Consider the following 12710-nt stretch of genomic DNA (forward strand, 5'->3'; position numbering starts at 1 on the left):
CATAAGCAGGCTCGGAGCTAGCTTTTTTTACTTTTTGCCTGTCTGTTTTCGTGCTCACCCAGTGCTAAAGAATGAATTTGCAAACCGATGGGATTTTTTGTTGCTAAATGGATTGTTTTTGTATTGGGTGGGGGCTTCAGGTTTCACTAAACATCTTTACATGTAGATGTACTATCTTTACATAGAGAAGAGATACAGAACATGAAAGAGTTTGTTTTGAATCTATTTAGCATCCTAGCAGAGCCTTTTCATCAGTCTGAGAAGAATAAAGCCATAGGGATTTGACATGGCAAATGTATCTTTCTTCCCCCCCCCCCCCTTTTCATACTTGATCTTTGTTCTGGGACAAGCTCCTGATATAGGTAGACAGCATAATTATTGTTTGTGGATCTCAGTTTTGTGCAAAAGTGTACAAAGTAGAGTGCACTGTTTCCTGGTTTTGGAGATGCTTATTTCCTTGACACCTTCTAAATCATCAAGATGCTTATTTTTCCATAGTTTAACTCTTGTATTTTTTAGAAAGTGCTGCTGTATTCCCTAGGCAACTGCATTCACAGCCCATCCACACTGATGTACTTCTACATGTGCTCAGCACTGGGCCCAAATCCCTGATCCTTCTCCAAATAGCCTGGCCAGCACTAAGAAATAAAATAAACAATACAGAATCATGTCATCACCAAGCAAACAGTAGTATGTAAAAGCTGGAGCTAAGGTTGGTAAGGTATATTAGTAACTTAAGGGTTAAAAAAAAAGTGTTGCATTTTTGGTAACTTATCCCCAAACTAGCCATGTGTAAATCCCAGGAATTGACTAAGCTTCAGCCTAAAGGAAACTCAAGCAGTGTTTTGCTAATATGATGTCTTCAGTTGCAGTACAAGCTTTTAAGTATACCTATCCCTGAACTACCATGCATGTATCCTTTCAGTTTGGATTTCTGCACCATGAACTAGATCAGAGAGCTGATCCAGCTTAGAAGGGAAGTGTCAAAAATATTTTTCTTTGAGCTGGCTGAGTTCTTTATCTGGACCATAGACATCTGTGGGGTTGCAGAACTAAGGGGGTAAGAGGGGAAAGGGCCATGCAGTGGTTTATGGCTTCGTGGGGGAAACCTTAAAGCCCTATTGCTGCCAAGACAATGCATTGTCAAACTATGGCCTCACACATTCCCTGGCATAGAAACACAAGTCAGAGGGTGCAAACCGCCTCAGCTCTCTTCTGCTCTGCAGCTGCGGGAATGTTTTTGGAGTGAGTGTAGACATTACAAACTTGTGCTAGCCTTGGTACCGTTTACAATGAAGCCACAGTGATGTGGGGCTTTGGCATGAGGTGCAACTCCCCTCCAGGCTTCTAGGTATTTACTTAGGCAGGCAGGTCTGAGCTGCTGCGGCTTCACTGCTCTTTTAGCGGGATTAGCTGGAGCACAGCTAGCTTGGAAGCTTCTCTGCATGCTGCTGTTAAGCCTCTCAAGCAGCCATGGATGTTGTGATGCTGTGAAAGTATGACACATGCATTTGAACCATTGTGTGACCCTGGATTAGATGCAGCTAATCTTTCTTTTTACTTAGAAGTTAATTTCTTTTTCCCTTCCTGCTTTCAAGTTAGATCTATGACTTGATTTCGTATTCCCAAAGAATGAATGTGGCACCCAGCAGGAAGGGTGTAGGCAACAGGACAAGGGAACAGCGTTGCTGTGCTGTCTCTGAGTGCCAGTGAATTTGTGACTAACTGTACATTTGTTAGATTCTTTCTTACCCCCCAGCCAGGTGAAATTTGAGGCAGTGAGGGAGAAGAGCAGTTTAAAGGAGGGGAGGAAGAGGAAAATAAAGAAAAGGAATATTAAGTTTGAGAAACCCAAAAGAAAATGAAAAGGGGACAGAGGTGAGAGAGGAGGTGAGAGGATGGAAGCAGTAACTGAGGAGGGGGATGGTGGAACAGACTCATAAAAGCTGGAGCAAAGCAAGGCCAGGGAGGCCATTGCTGTCAGAACCAAAGGTGGAAGTAAATGCCTGAGGTTTTTAACAGAATGTGTGAATTGATGATGAGCCTTTGTAGCCCCAGGTAGTTCATTGCACCTGAAGGTCGTGCTGGTGCAGGAGAGGGGTACTGTAAGAGAATGTCAGAGGGCCAGTGGTAGAAATAGCTACTCTTAGGTGCTGAGAGGGCTTGTCTGTAAGTCACAGCTGTTGCTCTTCTCTATGGGATGGGATCTCTTACAGGTCACCCAAAGAGAAGGAGAAAGGGGGCCTGCTGAGAGGCGAGAGAAGCATGACACACACAGAGTAGTGTCCTCAATGTGTCTCTGGTGCTCTCTCAATACAACGTTTGAGCCCATCATCCTTGCATGCCTACCCTTTTTCCTTAGTTGTCCCTTGTCAGCAATTGTCTGTTGTTCCTCTGTTTCATCTTTCTCTGGCTTTGATGGCTCGGTTCCTGATGACTTAGTGGCTGGCCCTAAAAGGAGAATAAGAACCCTCTTAATGCTTACCCTACCTGAGACACTGGCTGAGAAGCCAAGTGCTCTTTCATGGGCCCAGCTGCTGTCTCCACTTGCCATCTACAAGAGCAGCACCCAGAGCAGCTGGAAGTGTTGAGCAGGTGAGCTCCCAGCTCTAATATCTTTGCTCTACTCTTTTTGCTCCCAGGTAGAGCCCGAACAGCCAGTGCAGCACTGTGCTGAGTTTAGGAGATCAGAATAACCTAGTTTCCGTAGCAACAGCGGTCTCTTTAATCACAGAGATACAAGTCTACCTCTGCTGTTAGCGTTAAGACTTGCGTAGTGTATCTGGCTACGGTAATACTTTGCTTCTGTTGGAAAAAATGGTAGAATAAAAACAAGAAGGTCCTTCTGCCTTGGAGATAATTAAACTCTCCATAGGTGGATTTCAGTGCTGTGTGCGGCAATAATAGAAAGAAGAGGGATTATAACTACTTCTGAGCTTTTTAATGTGTGAAGGATCCCTGGAGGATACAGAAATAAAGTTTTAAATTCTGTGTGGAGCTTTCTATGCACAGATCTCATGGCAGTCTGTGACACTGGTAGATTAATTCCTTGTTGAGATGTGTTATTTTCATTTTTATGGATAGAGAGACAAAGAGATTCAAAGGTAGACTGAATCTTGTTGCAAAGCTAGGAATAAATCTCCTCTTTTGAGCCCAAGTCCTCCACCTGCCCTTTCCTTCAGTTTCAGATAAAGGTTTCCCGGTGCAGTAGGAGACAGAACATGTTATGGAAGGTAGACGTGTGAAGCCTGCTTTTTAGCAGGAGAAAGTGAGGAAAGTGAAAATACTGTGATTCACTGCAAGCCTTTCTGCTAATATATTTTAGTCTGCATTCACTCCCCCATAAACAGAAGTGGAGCAAACTATAAATTTTGAAAGTGAGCATTGGGAGTGAAAGAAATATTCCTGCCTTAATTTCTGCACAGCAACATGGTGTTACTGCATGTGTGCAGGAGAAACTGGTTTGGATAAGAGTAGTTTGAAGAAACTTCTGAAGGAAAAAGAACTCTTGCTTGATCAGAGGCATAAAGCCGACATAAGCACCCAGTACTGATGTTCCTCCTTGGATAATGCCAGTGTTAAATTGTCAGTAATATCTTGCAGGCTTCTTGGGTTAGAAAGTTGCACAAGGGACAGCTGAATGGAAAAGATATCTGCACTCCTCCACTGAAGTTATATGGTGTTAGGGGTTTTTTTGGTTGTGTGGAGTTTTTTTGGTTGGTTGGTTTGGTTTGGCTTTTTTGTATGGCATAAATAGTGCAGAGATGCAAGGAGACACCCATCCTCCTTCCCATTTATAATTCTGGTTTCTGAAGTCAAAACAGTCCCTTAACCTTCTGGCCAAATAGAAGACCATCCATCTTGTATGTGAGGAGGGTATTTTTACTTTTTGTTTTCAGTGTTTGGGTTTGGGTAGCGCCTGTTTGGGTAGTGCAGGGTGGGGGCCGTGCTGTCGTCTTTTCCGCATTCTTTTAGCCAAAGAGCTTTTGAAGATTCCAGCATGAGATTTGTTTGGCTTGCAGGTGGTGTAGACATTGTCCAATGTTGGGATATCTAAAAATCTCCTTTGTTTGTGACGGAGCATCCTTATTTCAGCAACTCCCTTTCAAGCCTCCGTTTACCAAATCAACTTAATAGGGTGTCTTCTAAATGGGTTGGGGAGCTCTGGAAACCTCTAACATCTACACAAAAGTCCCTTCCAGGGAATATGTACCACCTTCCCCCCCCCCATGGTCTTGCACAATCTAATAAGTCTTTTGAGGAACTCTGAGAGCTTGAGCACAAAGTAATACCATGAGCGGGTGGGTGACATAAAACTCATTGAGCTTGTTAAAATAATATTGCCATGGTCCTTAGCAGCCTAAAGGCCTCGTATACAGCTGTTATTTAGCTGGGTGGTATTTGGTACAAACCGAGACAGAGGCTCGCTTCTACAGTGAGTTTATTGTTGGGTTTTCAGTATATTGTTTGCGTAAATTCCCTAGACCAGCTCTCCCTCCTGAATAAGCCACATGGATCAAGTTTTATTCTGTTCCACACAAAGTTCACATCCTTTACTGGAATGAGTCATGCTTTAACTGAGTTTACTGTGAGGGAGGAAAGTGGGCTTTAAAATGTTACTCCTCCACCCTGCCTTAGTGATGTATAACAGGATTATTAGTATGCTTGGCAGCTGCTGCTTATTATTTTCACAGAACCTGGATATTTGTGAAAACAAGTAAAAATTGGTTCAACTTGTGTTCCAGTGTGAGTTTAATGCATAATTTTAAACTTATAAGTCAAAAAAGCTATTATTTTTGTTGTGGCTTTGTCTTCCATTTGGCTCGCCTGCTACTGTAAAAGAGGATCTAGCTTATCTCCCTGTGGTTATTTTTCAGTTTGGGGAGAAGAGAGGCATTTTGTGACTTGTAACTGAAAGAGGAGGGGGAACTCTACCATTTTGGGTTCAGTGGCCCATGCATGGCTATTCCTGTCACGCACAGGACACTTCTGGGCATTGACAGCTGAAAGTGCTTCGCAGGCCCGTGTAACTCGTATGCAAGGTTGTCTCCAGCTTCTCTCAGGCAAGGTGTATGCGACGTGGTGCCACTGTGCAGAAAGCAAATTTTGGTTCTCTGTGTATATTTCTTTGGACAGAGAGGTAAAAAACCTTTTAACCTATGGCAGATGGAGCTGCTCAGTGTGCGTCCTTAATATACATTTTTGCAGAAACAGTCTCTGTATGCAGCTACTAAAGATACCAGAACCAATTTTACTACTCATCTTTCCTGCAGAAGTTCATTGATATCTCATGCAATAATGGTTAATTTGACTCTTCATGCCACCATCCTTTTTTGTTTGTTTTTTTTTGTTTGGATTTGGGGGGGGGGCGGGGGTAAGGACTGAGCAGGGTGGTGGTTTGATCACTTGTTTAAGGAGTTAGTCTCAAAATTGAGGAGGAAGGGCAGCCAATAGAAGAGGGCCTCTTAGGATTTTGTTTTTGGCAGTAGGCAGGTTCACTTGATATGTAAGACCTTTCTTTCCTAGTCCTCTTGTTCCTGAGAGGTTTGGAAAGAGTTATGTTTCTCCCCTGAGCTATGTATTATCTATCATTGCTAAACTGGCAGGGGCATCATCTGTTCTTGCTCTACAGAAAAAACAGGATCTGTTACCCTAACCCACTACATTCCTAAACCCAGACTGGGTAACTTTTATGGAGCCTGCAAAAGGATTTATTTTGCTGATGCTTTTGAAGGAAAACTTGAGGGAAGGAGCTGTAATTAAATGAACACCAATGTTAGATATTAGAAAGGACTTTACCTTGTAGGGCTTAGAATGAGTGAAGTGAATGTTTGGGGACAACATGAGTTTAATTAAATTTACGCCTCCACTTGATCTATATTTAACTATCACTGACTCTGGGTTTACTGATAAGTAATCATAATAGCTGGGGGGCAGGCAGTGCCTTGGTTGACCAGCCTGTCTCCTCTCCAGCTTGACTCTGACCAGACAGATTTTTCTCCTGTGTTTTACAGATGCTTCATTCAGTGGCACACCACCTAGCTATGCGTATGATGCAGACCGTGCTGAAGAACAGAGGCGACATCATGATATGATGCCCTATATTGATGACTCACCATCATCCTCACCCCATCTCAGTTCCAAGAGTCGGGGCAGCCGAGACACCCTATCTTCAGGGTCTCTGGAATCTACAAAATCAGTGAGTCCTTTCCTGCCTTTTTGGAGTTGGCAAAGCCTTGTAGATTTGCAAGGGGTAGACTGCTTTAACAGGGAGCAAAGACAGGGACTACCAGCACTGTAGGACAGATTACCTGACATAATATAGCAGTGCCTGACTGATGTTGTATATTTAAAGCTAAATTGAGGCTTCTAGCTGATGCTAAGCCTAAACTTCAGGGATGAGTGTTGTGTGTATGATTTTTAAACCTCAGTTTTTTACCCTTTGTGAATTTTAGTGGAGAGAATTGGTGATTAATTGCTATTGAGAGGGTCTCTAAATACCAGATATTTTGGAAAGGAGACTCTGGAACAAAACATCCGACACTGATGTTTATACATCTGTGCATGTGGGGTGTCATTGCCTTTCACAAGGAAAATAAGAGTTCTTTTCAGGCAGGTTAAAGGCTTTGATAAAGCATCTAGAATATAAGATCCGTTTCCTTCACCCTGAGAAAATGGAATAAGAGGAATTAAAACTGCCAGCTCTGAAGTATGGTGACTTTGGGTGGCAGGTGGCAACTTCTTATAATGAATTTGACTATTCTCTAAATAGCTATCTATATAATCAGTTACGGTAGATAAAAAGTTCAGAAGGGACCACCTATCCTGACCTGTAGTTTGATGTAGACCTTCAGGCTATCTTGCTTTATTGATGCTTCAGGTTCAGTAGCATGGCTATAGCTTGGAACTTAAGGAAAATGTCTATTTTTGTTTTTACAATAGTCTTGGTAGAGAGTCTGCTGCTTGCCTTGGTAAATAACTGTTGACTCTGCTGTCTTCACAGTCAAAAATGTCCTCATTTCAGCTTGAATTAATCTGTTTGACCATCAACCTTTGTTTCTCTTTATCCTTTTGCTTCCTAGATTGTAGAGCGCTTCAATCCCAAGTCACTGTTTTGCTGAATATCTTTGTCATCTGCAAACTTTTGGTTTCCCAAGTCATTCATAAAAATGCTTAATAGCACAAAGACAACTGTCACTTCCTTCCTACTGTATTTCTAAGAAAGTGTAGCCAAACAACCTTGAATTCCCACATTGTAAATGACACTTTGAAATCTGTCATTTAAGTGGTTTAACTTATGTGTTGGATTTACATTGTTCTGTCCTATTAATTAAGGGAGAAGAAGGGGGGTATTTTACAGATATCAGTGTACATGTAAATCAACACCATCACCTTTATCAGGTAGTTTTATTTATCTAGCATCAGCATGATTTCAAGAGTTTGACAAGTTCCACAAACCATTGCTACTTAGCATTCATTATATACATCCTTCTATTACTCTTTATTGGTTAGTGCCATATCATATGGTTCCTTACTTTTTCTAGGATGAGTTAGATTAAAAAGCCTACTTGAGACAGTGTTCTTGTTCTCCTTTCTCATTTATAAAAATGCATTGTCAAGATCTCTTAAAGCATTATCAAGTACATATATTGTTGATGTTTGCTTAATTTTATTTGACTGTAAAGTATGGAATCTAGTTAGCTGCTTATGCTTTAGTCTATTAATTCTGAGATGCTTTTTTATCTCTCAAGATGAGAATTCTTGTGACATGTAAGAGGCTTTTGAATGAAGAAATGATCATTAGTAAATTCAAAAGCTCCAAGAACGTTTTAGTATTGGCTTGAGATTTCCAGGTTATGTTTCTCAGAGTGAAGGAAAAATGCTATGTGACTACATATGGCTGAGCGTTATCTTCAAAGAACCAGTTGTCATAGTGCCTATGACTGCAGGCCTGGAAGAGACACTGCCTAATATTTACTCTTGTTCTTTATTTGTTTGAATATTGCCTCATAAGCATTTAACAGTAGTTAATTTCAAAGTTACCTTAATAATGCTAGAAGGCTGCCTTTTTAAAAATAATTAACATAAATGGCTGCTTTCTTCTCTCTGACTATAAAAAGATGTCTTATGGCTTCCAAGAGAAAGAGGTGTCCTGATACAGATTAGACTTTTATTCGTGAACCTCAACCGCTTCAGTTGATCCCGTCTGTAATTAGTCTACAAATGACAATGCCACTCATGAAGGATGGTCCGCAACAAGGAGGAAGAGACTAATTTACATCTGGTTGCAGTATTTCCCAAACAAGTTAAACTTTCTGTTATCGGAGTTGTTAGATGGCTCTTACGGTACTTATGTTTTCAGCTGTAGTGGAAAAGACATCAGTAACAAAATTAAGTGTCAAACACATTGTGCTGAGCCAAGCACATAAAATGTGTTGGACCAGAAATACCAGGACGTATGTCTCTTCTATTTTCTTTTTCACTACACTTGATTAGCAGAAAACATTTTTTTTGTTTACGTGTGTTTGCTTTTATAGTTGTCTTATTGCCCTTTTACTTCTTTCTTAGGTGCCTGCAGTTACTTCTGAAAATTTTAGATTATCCTTATGACCAGAGTCTAGAAATCAACAGTTAACTGTATGTAAGAACACACGCACTATATACAGTACTTTGACAAAATATTAAGATTGTGAAGTCATTCAGAAGTTAAGAAATGACTATGGTTACCCAGCCTTGCCTGGTGCCTGTAGCCTTGTCTTGAATCTTTATGATAACTTTGAATTACACAATCATGTCCTATTTTTTCTATGGGGCTCCTGCATTGATCAGTGTATATAGTGAATGATACTCACTGGATTCAATATTTTACCTCTAGAGCTATGTGTACACCTTATTTACAGGGCACTGTGCAAACTGTTCTGAGTACAGAAGTACTCATTTCCTTTTGGCATGACCATTAACTCCAAATACAGTTGGAATGCTACACAGGTCTTAATTATCCTTGCAATGTTCCTGTGAGATAAGAGGATGGTATGTTCACTAACCACAGGTAATCAAGGCAGGCAGATTATAGGAAAAGCCGCTGCTAATTTTGAGTGCTTAATGTGAGATGCATAATGTTCTGCAAAACCAGGTTCTGACTTTTAATGCAGTTTTCTTCACATTTAAAGTAAAATCCCTTTAATTTCACTTGCAACCAAGAGTTAACAACACTCCAGTCAGGCGCCCAGAAAATGGAAAACATTGCAAACAATTTTTTTTTTAAATGTAATTCTAAGTAATTCGCTTAGCATTACACAGACATAGCAGCATTCTGGTGTGATGTGCATCTGCCTCATCCATGAGACCAGCCTTCCTCTTGGAGACTGGGTTGTTGCTATCTGCATATTGAGGGCATTTTGCTTTGACTTACTTTGTGGGCTTGCTCTGGGCTTTGTATTTTTCTGCCAAGTGTTTTGACTAAGTCCTTCCATCTCCTCATAGCAGCCATAGCCTTTGATTGGATAGTGCATCAGGGTTCCACCTCGTCTACCCAGCCACTATAGAGAAAGTGCAGACTGGCAAAAGCAGTGTCTCTTTCTAAAAGAGAATGAAGGTATACCTCCTGGGCTTCAGGAGGTATCCTGTGGAAGGGCTTCATGTTGTTCCCTCAGTGTGTAGGGTGACCAACTCCCAGCACCTCATGTTCTGTGTTCCAGGAAGCAAGGGCCACAATTGACTTCAGAAGGTTTGTGGTGTTCTACACCTTGTCGTGTGGGATCTGTTTTCCAGTCCCCCCCTACCACCTGCGTCATATAAGCAGACTAAATGATGCTGGCTGGTCTGCCTCCAAACAGTACCACTTCAGCCACCTCTTATGTATTCATATTCCACCTGCTATGTGTCCATTGCACAAACATCTGTTACTGTCCAAGGAGGGTGACAAGAGGTGCACCAGCATTAGTTTTGTCTGTGACCCAGAGAGGACATAATCAACATGGGCGTTTGTAGTGTGGATCTCTGCATCCTCTGACTCATCATTTTTGTGGTAAGGAGGCCTTAACAAATGTTTGCGTTGAGCAAGGTACGTCGTACCCCCTCTTCCGGCTCTTCCAGAATCTTGTGCTGAGCTGCTGACGCATGTCCTGGCATAAAGCCACTGCTTTTGCCAAACTTTGCCTGTTGCTCTTAAGCAAGCCTATGGGGGAAAAAGAAAAAGGAGAAATAGGTTCCACTAATGCTAAGTTGTTTGTTTATTTATCTTGAGAAGTGACTTAATTTTCCTGAGCCTTGCTTTCTGTAACAGTTGAACTGTTGTGATTTAATTTCCCAAAAATTCTGGAAACCTGTCTGGGAAAATGACAGCCCAAATGTTTGCCAAATAAGACAGTGCTGGTAGCTTCAGGAGGTGTCGGACAGTGTTTGCAACAGGTAGTGATAATTCACTCCCAGAAAGAGAGAGAATGTGTCTGTCTTCCCCATACAACTAGGGTGAAAAGTGGAGAAGATGCCTCAATAGAGTTAGAAGAGGACAGAGGGAGGGCTTGCTACAGTGTTCCTGGGGCACAGGAAAGTGTTGGGACAGCTGGAAAGTTAGTGACTGACGCCCTTCACTAGAGAACAGTTATTGCCAAGAGTTTTGGAGTGGGTAGCTTGCAGCTTGGAGGCTAAAGAGGATGGGAAACTTCAGTCATCATGATCCTATTGCTGCTACTCACGTGGGGAGAGATTACAGCGATGGGAAGAGTAGAAATAAGAAAGGCCTTTCAAGGTCTGCTCGACCTTGCCGACAAAGCCAGGCTCAAAGATGTGTGTGGAGCTGAGGGTGTGGGGCTCTGTGGAGGTAGGCGCAGGGCAGCTGGTGGAAAGGCAAAGCTGGTTCCACCCCCCAGGAAATGAGGGGAGTCACTGCTCTAGAGTTTAGAAGATGAGTTTTTTGCCAAAATAGATCTCTCCAATTCTTGTCTGTATCACGCCCAGGGAGGCAGGAGTGCTAAAGCTGAGCGACTAACTCCTACTTTCTGTTCTGTTTGGAGGGGAAATTGGCTGGTACTTAGAGGTTTCCAGGTAGAATTTCTCTTCGCTTTTCTGCTGTGCAGTCCATGGTTGGCGCAGCATTGGCAGCCATTGCGGTCCTCAGACCAGAGTCTTTTGTTCTCACTATCTGCCAGCTATGCAGAAAGCAGGGCTGTGGCATAGCAGGTTGTGGAATTTTCTCCTAGCTTAGTCCCAAGGGGGTCCAGAAAAGCTGACCTCTGAAGCTACATCAATAAATGGGGTTACTGCTCTGCTTGGTACTACTGTTGCTAGCTTGTCCTTCCCTCTCCAGCATTTCCAAATCCTTCTCCTTTCTTCCTCTCAGCATTTGGTTTTGTTTGGTTGGTTTGTTTTACTGTCACTTTCCCCTCACCACCCCCAACAGATGCAACTTTTCCTTTTTATTTTCCAGCTCTTTGCTCCTTAAGGGCTCTGCCTGGATGTACAGCCCTTCCTGAGGAGAGCTGGCACACCAGTACTGACGTTATTTATAACGCTGGCTCCTCTCCCTGCGCCTTCCCCTCCCTGCATGGAGCATGATTGGCTTGATTACAGAATTTGCCCAAGACAATGAGACACCTCCAGCCTGTTTAGCAGAACCTTTCAAAGATATTTACACTTTAAAAATTGAAATGAATAGTTTTTCTCTTTCATAGGCTGTCAGCTTCTCTATGAGATTCTGAGCTGTCTTTACGGGAAACCTCTCCTTTGAACACATTCATTGCACAGCATATGAACACACTGTACCAAAGGAAGGTCTGAGAGTTAAAGTGCCTTTTATACGCCCACTTCAAATCACTGATTCTCTTTACAGAGCTGTGCCGGCAGCAACCACTTTGCAAAATTTTACATGTTGTGGTTTCTAGATTCTTAATCTGTGTTCTTCTGACATTTGCAAGAAAACAATTATTGCTGTTAATTTAAACAACAACCAGAAAGCCCTAAGTTCTTTAAACAGAGTCAGGAAGATCTGTCTAATCCTTGGAGCTGGTGAATCTCAGGCTTGCAGTAATTGAATACAACATGCAATGCCAACCTGGTTAGTAAACTGAAGTACTTCGGCTGACAAGCTGTAAACACATTCAAAACAGCCATGGCTCGAGGCCAGTGTATGCACGCTCTCTGATATCTGCAGTGCTTCTAACCGCTCTGACTGGCCTTGGTTCAGGTCGCAAGATTGCACTTATGACTGTGACTCAATCTTTTGGTTAAGTCTTTGGAATAGCAAGAAGCACCACCCAGTTGAGAGGAAAACACCAGAACCTTACAGGCATGAGATACCTGTGAAACTTCCTTTATACTGCTTTCCACCTTCCTTTTTGTTTTCTTTTTTTTAAAATGTAGTTCATCAGGAGTGGGAGCAGAGCGTTGATTTCTTGCTTGCTTGTTCAGAACTGGCTGGGTATTGGGTCCTCACAGCTCCCATGGCAAACACAGGAATGCTCTGGCTGTTGCCCTGTGATAGTCTTGTAAGATAGATTTATTCTGAAATGCATGGGTAGAGAGGTAGCCAAAAGATGGAAGGGCAATGGAGAAGGGTTAGAAATGGATGCTGGCATCAAAGAGGCAGGGACAGAGTGAGAACATGAAATACTAGCCAGACTTGTACAAGTAAAAAACGGGCTAACCAAGCTGGGTAGGAAGCATGGGATGGACTGCTGACCACCTGGCACTCCCTGCTGAGTGGTTAGTTT

At 42.3% G+C, this 12710-nt stretch overlaps 1 protein-coding gene across 1 annotated transcript in view; it reads left to right on the forward strand.

Annotated features, from left to right (window-relative positions):
• The window catches only part of BCR (BCR activator of RhoGEF and GTPase), a 98206-nt gene that overhangs the window by 43335 nt on the left and 42161 nt on the right, over positions 1-12710 (forward strand). Inside the window, exon 2 of the mRNA XM_072880305.1 lies at positions 6015-6199. Coding sequence (XP_072736406.1) covers positions 6015-6199 — 185 coding nt within the window. The remainder of the gene's footprint in view (positions 1-6014; positions 6200-12710) is intronic.

The sequence above is a fragment of the Ciconia boyciana genome, chromosome 15 (assembly GCF_034638445.1).
Source record: "Ciconia boyciana chromosome 15, ASM3463844v1, whole genome shotgun sequence".
Taxonomy (NCBI): Eukaryota; Metazoa; Chordata; class Aves; order Ciconiiformes; family Ciconiidae; genus Ciconia; species Ciconia boyciana.